Source organism: Camelus dromedarius, chromosome 5, assembly GCF_036321535.1.
Source record: "Camelus dromedarius isolate mCamDro1 chromosome 5, mCamDro1.pat, whole genome shotgun sequence".
Classification (NCBI taxonomy): Eukaryota; Metazoa; Chordata; class Mammalia; order Artiodactyla; family Camelidae; genus Camelus; species Camelus dromedarius.
The window spans coordinates 92,900,480-92,907,899 of record NC_087440.1 but is presented as its reverse complement, the minus strand read 5'-3'; the positions used below and the strand labels follow the sequence as shown (position 1 = coordinate 92,907,899).

At 66.5% G+C, this 7,420-nt stretch overlaps 1 protein-coding gene across 1 annotated transcript in view; it reads right to left on the bottom strand.

Annotated features, from left to right (window-relative positions):
* Window positions 1-1,435: 1,435 nt before the first annotated feature.
* The window catches only part of KIF26A (kinesin family member 26A), a 40,403-nt gene continuing 34,418 nt past the window's right edge, over window positions 1,436-7,420 (bottom strand). Inside the window, exons 13-17 of the mRNA XM_031454444.2 lie at window positions 4,517-7,322; window positions 3,450-3,649; window positions 3,306-3,326; window positions 2,830-2,980; window positions 1,436-2,624 (exon numbers count right to left, since the gene is read on the bottom strand). Of these exons, the coding sequence (XP_031310304.2) occupies window positions 2,443-2,624; window positions 2,830-2,980; window positions 3,306-3,326; window positions 3,450-3,649; window positions 4,517-7,322 (3,360 nt within the window). The 3' untranslated portion in view covers window positions 1,436-2,442. The remainder of the gene's footprint in view (window positions 2,625-2,829; window positions 2,981-3,305; window positions 3,327-3,449; window positions 3,650-4,516; window positions 7,323-7,420) is intronic.

Below are 7,420 nucleotides of genomic sequence, written 5' to 3'. Positions count from 1 at the left end.
GGCCAGTGCCTACACAGCATGGTCAGACCCTGGATCACTGGAGCTACAGCCAGGAGAGCTTCTCGGCCCCTCCCCTCAGATCTCAGGTCCTGAAAGGGTCAATCTCCCCATCCCCGCCGAGTCCCACCACACTTGCCCTTACTGCCTAGAGTTTCCCAAATTCAAGGACAGAGAAGCAGGCTGGGTGGCACCTGGCGGGGTTCCTGCTGAGAACCAGATCTGGCCTCAGAACAGAAAGGGAGAGCCCCCAGGGCAGGGTGGGGGTTCCAGGCTTCAGCTGACATGTGCCCGTAATCCCAGGGGGGCCCAAAGGCCATCCATCGACAACAAAGGGCACGGAGGTAGCCTGGGGCAGAGGCCTCAGTGAGGCCCACCCTGTGGCCGGACCACAGGGGGCCGCAACAGCCACACAAAGGACCAGGCCTGTTCTAGTTCAAGGAGGCCCAGGGAAGCATTCTGCAAGCTGTTAAATGCTCAGTCTTGGACCTGCTCAGCCCGGCTGGGACCCTCCTGAAGGAGCAGCCTCTTCCATTCCCTCCTTCCAGCCTGCAGCAAGCACCCCCAAGCTCCCCCGGGGGCCCAGCCCTGCGCCTGATGAAGGGTGCAGCAGTGACTCAGCCCCCACCCCGCCCCTGAGGGGCCCTTCGAGGCTGGGAGACAGGCAGAGACCACACAGGGTGTGCCAAGCCAGGTGGAGGCAGCCCAGGGCAGCAAGGCCACCAAGGAGGGGCCCCCACAATCGCCACCTGGAGGGTGAGTCCCGGGCATAGGGGCCATGAGAGGCGGCTGGGAGGGGCCTTGCAGCGCCGGAGCCTGGGGTGAGGGGCACCCAGACAGGGTGGAGGGAGCAGCCAGGCAACACCCAGGGCCATCAGGTCGGGTGCCCTGAGCCAGCAGAAAGGTGCAGAGTAGGGAGGGTGGCTGTGCTGGGTGGGGATTCCTGCGGGCTCGGGGGTCCTGAACCTTGACGTGTCCTGGAGTGTCTGCTCCTCTGTCTCCGGGAAAGGCAGGTGGGGGCAGAGGAAGGAGGCTGGGGGTACCCCAAGGGATCACCGTCGCCGCTGCCCTGATCTCCCAGCTAACACAACCCCTGGGAAGGAGGCCAGGAGCCCACCAGAAAACACTTTCCCACCAGCCCCACCCCCACCCCTGGCTCCCTGCCTCAGCCCCCGGCCCCAGAGAGCTGGGTGACTCAAGACAGTGGCTCGAGACGGGAGACAGAGAGGAGATGGGGTTTTGAGTCCCAGTTCTCGAAGTCAGTCCTCTCTCGTCTGCAGGACCGGTCCCTGTAGGGGCTGCTGTAGGGTTTGTGGGCAGAAGGGTCCCCTGTTGTCCCCAAAGCCCTCGGACCCCGTGAACACGTCCCTCCCACGTTTTGCATCCCTCTGGCCCCAGGACCCTCGGAGGACAGCATGTCCGGTGAACCCAAGAGCCGTGTGAACAACAGGTGCATCTTTTATTCACAAATAAAAGCTGTGGCAAGAGATTATCTACACATTTGTACAAAGGCTTGGACGACCCTAGAAAATGCACAACGGTCAGAAAACTGAGCTCACCCCTGGTCTTCATTTGGCAAGAAGTGCCTTCCGGGGACCCCACCCTGCCCAGGCGCACCCTACCTAGAAAACCATAAAAACATAGATCATTTGTCTTCAAATTCCCACTGCAAATACCTCATTTATAGGCAAAATGATATAAAAATATGAACCTAACAGAATGTTTACAAAACCCTCATTCCCTCATCTCTTATTTGTTTTGTTTTTTGCTTGTGGTTTTGGTAAGAATTCCTGCCGTGGAAGAAGGCGCCACGTGCCTTCAACTCAGCCCTTGGGCACTGCCCTCCCGGTCCTGGGTGAGGGAGGGTCGGCCACCTCTGCCGGAAGACCCCACTGGCTCAATCTGCGGAGAGAACTACACGTGGCCCCAGGGCCCAGAGACCCCTAAGACAGGCCCTGCCAAGAGGAAACACTATAAAGGAAAAGTGATCCTGAACCCTAAGACAGGCCCGGTGAGTCCAGGGCTGTCCTGCTACATGAAACTGCTTGGCTGCTAAAAAAAAAAGGCAAGATCAGCTCAAACAGCTGACTCCACCGCCCCCAGAGCCACAGCCCCACCCAGGCCGCAGCCCCACACACACCGTCTGCTGGTGTCTCGAGTCCTCAGCACCAAATGCAATAAGGAAAGAAGTCCAGTCCAAGGTTAAAGGCACTTGCGTTGCTGCCTGGGAGGCGACAGTCCTCCCGTCTCCTGCACGCTCGCTCTTCCGTCTGGGCCGCTTAGCTGGCCCCTTGCCTCCCCCACACTCCATCACGCCCAAGACCCCCAGTCCTGCACCAGGCCCTCTGCATCCTCGTCCCTCCAACCCCCGCCACATTCTCACTCCATCCCACGTCCTGTCCTCGAGCCCCTGACGTCCCCTCCCCCGTGTCTCGGTGCCCAGCCTCAGACATCCACCTCCTGTAGCCCTGGGGCGGCAGCCGAGGGGGTGACACTGATGTCGAAGCAGGTGACCATCATGACGTGGGCCTTGCACAGGTTCACACACTGCTCCAGGGCAGCCGTGGTGCGCTCCAGGGCCTCCAGGTATTCAGCCGACTCAGGCTCCAGCTCAGGGTCCACCTCGACTGAGGAAGGACCGCAAACAGCTGGTCAGGGCGGGGCCCCCCAGGGCCGAGAAAGTGCTTCTCCCCCTCCCAGCTTCTGGGCCCTTGCCGGGGTAGAGGCGAAGTAGCTGGATTGGGGGCGCAGGGTGGGCAAGGGAGCCAGGGCAGGGCGCGGAGTCTGGGGTCCCACAAGCCTGCACCTTCCCCGGGTGGGTGGGGGACTCACACTGCTCCAGCCAGCGGCCAGGCTCCACCATCAGTCGGCCCTGGGTCTCCGCCAGCTCCTCGCACAGCAGCTCGTGCCTCGCGCGCACCTCCCGCAGCCGCTGCTGCCTGCGCTCGGCCAGCCGCAGCTGCGCGCTGATGCCCACCGGGCCCTGGGCGGCAGGGGACAGGCGGGGGTGGGCTTGGGCATGGAGGACAGCTTGCCACCAGGGGCTCCCAGCACCCTTGCCCCCAGCCTCCACCATGAGCCTCCCTCCATCCTCCGGGCCTGGACAGGCGCGCCTGGGAGCCTCAAAGGTGGGCCGGGATAGGATCTGGGCCCCCACAGGTGAGAGGGCACTGTGGTGGGAACCTCCCCACCAGGCACAACTCAGGGGATGACAGCGGCGGCCTCAGGACCCAAGAGCCATCCACTCTCTGCCCAAGGCGCCATCGGGAGACACCATGGGCTCAGGGCCAAGAAGGGCCAATTCCTACCTTCTCGGGGTCCTGGGAGGGCTGTGGACAAGAGGGGAAGGTGCAGTTAGCAGGCTGCCCAGCCACAGCCCTGGATCCACCCTGCCCTTCAGGGCCTCCCATCACCAGACGGCTCCAGTCCCCCAGCAGGCTGCCGGCCCTGACCTCAGCCGGGTCCTCCCTGGGGGGAGGACGGTGCCGCTGCAGACGCTCCACGTCATCGATCTCGTACACCTTGATCTCGAAGGGTTCCTTCAGCGAGCCGGGCGGGGGCAGGCCCACCCACTGCCCAGGGAGGCTGGGCTTGCGGCCCAGGGCCGCGGCATCGGGCAGCGGGGCTGGGATCAGCCGTCGCCGCTGCAGACCTGGAACAGAGAGCCGGGCGCTGAGTGAGCAGAAGCTGCACCCCCAGGTCCTACCCCCAGGCCAGGAGCCGCAATCGGAGCCAGGCCAGGGGAAACAGCACAGGGGCCCAACTCAGAAGTGCTCAGCCTGGCGCTGGCTGGGAGCCCTGGCCACCTGTGCCCCGTGGAGCAGACAGCAGGCTCGTCCCTCAGTCCCTGAGCCAGCTACCTCTTGCCTGCAGAGCCACACCAGCCTCCCCGAACAATAGCAGCCTCACAGTCAGCCCTCCAACACCCTAGCTGGTCACACTGTGTCCTAACTCCCCACCGTCCCCTGTTCCCACTGCACCCAAGACAGACCCCTGAGCCAGGCCCACACTGGCACCCCCGCCCACACCTCCCAAGGTCCCCCTCCCTGCTCCTCATGTGGGCCTCCAGCTTTCCCACCCCAGTCCTGATCCCAGGGTGCACCTGCCCCTCCTACACATCAGCCCATGACCAAATCCCCCCAACCACACAGCATGAGAAACAGGCCCACCCTACCCAGGTCCCCAGAGACAAGGGTCCCGGGCATGGTGGCGGGAGCAGCCCTGCAGTGGGCTTCCAGGCACCTGGGCACTAGGCCAGGAGGGCAGCGGGTTTGGTGCCCCCACACCAAGTCCCCTCCTGTGCGGACTCATCCCTGCCAGCCTGCTCTAATGGGGATGGAGACCAGCCTCTGGGGCAGTGTGTTTATAAACTGTAGAGGGCTGAGCACACCTGCACACTGAAAAGCCCAGGCCCGTTTGTGAACCTGTCAAGGGCTGCGTGCATCTGGGGTCCGTGAAGGTCATGCCCAGCTGTGCAGGGTCCCCAGTTCCGGGAGCAGCAGGGGTGCGCCCCACCCACCTGTGGCCCTCTTCTTGGGGGACTTGAGGCTGCGGGCGCGGGCACCCGGGGAGGCAGCCCCACTATCACTCATGGAGTCGGGGGCGGAGGAGGCGCTGCCGGTGGCCTCGCTGTCGCGCATCATGCTCTCGTAGCCGCTGCTGCCGCCGCTGTGGCAGAAGAGGGCAGTGCGGCCCATGGCGGGAGGGAGCTCCCCACTCAGCACGCTGCTGTTGTCACTGCCGTGGCCGCTGCTGTAACGCTGGGGCCGCCGCGGAGCAGTCACCTTGCTGTAAGGAGAGGGCAGAGCCGGGCCCGCGGGCGGCCGCTCCTCGGCCACGTTCACGCCACTGTCGTTGCCACTGTCCGAGTCGGCCGAGCCCCACGAGGGGCCGCCTCGGCCGCGGGCTCCACTGGCCGCCAGCTCGTTGACTCGGCTGTGGGCAGCCCGGAGCGCCTGCTTTGTGCCCATGACAGTGCCACGGCTGGCTCTGGCCCCAGCTCCCGGCACCGCCCGGGGGGTGACCCTGGGACCCATCACAGGGCCACCAGCGCTCCTGCCGGCTGCAGGGCCCAGCAGCTTCACCGAAGTACCAGGAGCCCTGGACCCGCCAGCCACTAGGCTGCGGCCCTTGCTTCCACTGGCGGGGGGCTTGGGGACCCCCACAGCCTTGATCGGGCTGCTCCTACAGGCAGAAGCAGGCAAGGGTGTGGGGCTGGTGGGAGGCACACCCAACCTAGGCACAGCCCGGGCCGGCCTCCCGGGGCCTTCCCTGGCCTTGCTGCTGTGCACCAGGCCCTCACACCGCTCTAGAGACCCGTGGGCGGCAGGATGGCTCACCGCCTCTGGCTTGCCAGCCCGGGATTTCAGGCTGGACGTGGCCCTGGGGACGGAGTGGTCAGTCCGGCCACTGGGCCTGGCATCCCCCTCCCCTCGGAGGAGGGCAGAAGCCCCAGCCCAAACCAGGCCCCCGGCCTGGGGAAGGGCCACGGCCAGGCCACTCTTGTGCTCCAGGCTGGACTTGCGCACAGGCGGGGCAGGGGGGGCCACCCCGCTAGGCTTCAGACAGAGGCCCCCTTTGGGAGCCACACTCTTCCTGCTGCAGGAGGCAGCCTTCGGGCTGGCCAAGCAGGCCACTGCCTCGGCTGGGGCATCCCCAAAGGATGCGGAGGGCGTGGTCACACCCAGCGTGGTGGCCCCCCTCCGCAGCGGTGGGATCTGAGCCACGGCCTCAGGTCTGTGGACTGCTCTGGATAGCTCACAGCCATCCACCACCCTCCGGGCACAAGCTAGCACTGGGGCCGGGCTGGGGGCCCTGCTGGCAGAGGCCAGGTGGAGCGAACCACCTTCGTCCGCCCGGAGCATCCAAGGGTCCTCAAAGAGGCCTCCAGGGCCAGGTGGGCCTGGGGCCAGGCGAGGACAGCCCACACGATCGGCCACTGAGGTAGTTCTCGGTTTCCGGGGAAGGCTGGAGTGGATAGTTTGTGCTGGGGCTGCTCCCCGGGGAGACGCAGCCTGGGGCTCCTGGCCAGGTCGGGTGGGAGCTGCTGCCGCCTGCTCCCCAGGACGAGGACTCGGGGCAGGGGCCGGGCTGCCTGGGCGGCGGTGCACTGCAAGCTGGAAGCTGCTGTCCTCCAGGGAGTCCTCCAGGAGCAGGGGGCCGAGAGCCTCAGGCCCTGCTGACGAGTCAGGGCTGCAGGGGTCTGGGCTGGCCCGCGAGGGAGGGTGTGGCACCAGGCCCAGGCTGTCGGCTGTGCAGACGTCGGCCGTGCTGTCCGGGGACCTGCTGGGGGCCTGGGAGGTTTGGGCGTCGAACTCGTCGTTCATGCTGCTGATGATGCTGACCGGCCGCGAGCCCGAGGCCAGGGCCCGCAGGGAGCAGTCACTGCCAAAGCTGGCCAGGCTGGCAGGACGCCCGGGGCCAGCAAGGCCCCCCAGGCTCAGCTCCTCCACCAGCGTGAACACCAACTCGTCCTCGCCGTTGAGCTCCACGGGCTGCTGCAGGGTCACCGTGGTGGTCAGCAGGCCCCGCTCCAGGCGGTGGCCGCGTGCTGGTGAGCAGGGGCAGCCCGCCTGCCCGCTCATGCCCACGGGGGGCGTCCGTACCACAGCCTTGGCTCCCCCAGGGTCCTCCAGGGCTCTGCCAGCTTCCGGCTGCCGAGGTGGGGGGGGTGCCGGGCTGGGAAGCGGCCTCCGCCCCCCGGCCCCTGTGGCCTTGTCCGGCGTAGGCAGCTCAGGCCTGGTGCAGTCCTCCCTCTGGTCCCCGCCAGCCCTGGAGGGTTCCGGGCCACCCCGGCGGGCGTCTGAGCCAGGGCTGCTGCGGGGTGTGCTGGCAGCCATCAGGGAGCCCACCGCCTTCCTGGGGGCCACGGCCTCGGGCGGCGAGGGCTTCCTGCTGCCGTGGGCCAGGCTGGCCTGGGCCCTGTCGACTCCGCCCGGGGCTCCCGACGGGCCCTCACTGCCATCGATGCGGCCCAGCAGCCCCTGCAGCTCTGCGAAGGTGCTGCAGCGGAAGTGGTCAGCGTCTGGTGGGCCTTCAGAGGGCCGGTGGTGGCTCAGGGCCGGGATGATGGGCACAAAGTCAGGCGGGCCCTCGTTGTCAGTGAGCTCGCGGTCCGACAGCGCGGTCCCGCCAGGCCCCACGTAGATGACTGTGTCGCAGGACTGGTCGCTGCTGGATGAATAGTCAGGGTCGCCGGGCGAGCTAGGGGCCAGGCGGTCAGGGTCTGGGGCCACTGAGCGGGGGTGGAAAGGTCGCAGGTGCGGTGGCCGGCGGGCTTGGCCTTCCTCACAGGAGCTGTCCCCACCCGAGGAGCTAGATGTGTACTGGGGACAGAGGAAGCCCACCTAAGCAGCCAGCTCTGCCCGGCCCGTCTTCCCCTGCGCCACCAGCCACAGACACCACATTCCAGTGAAGGAAGTGA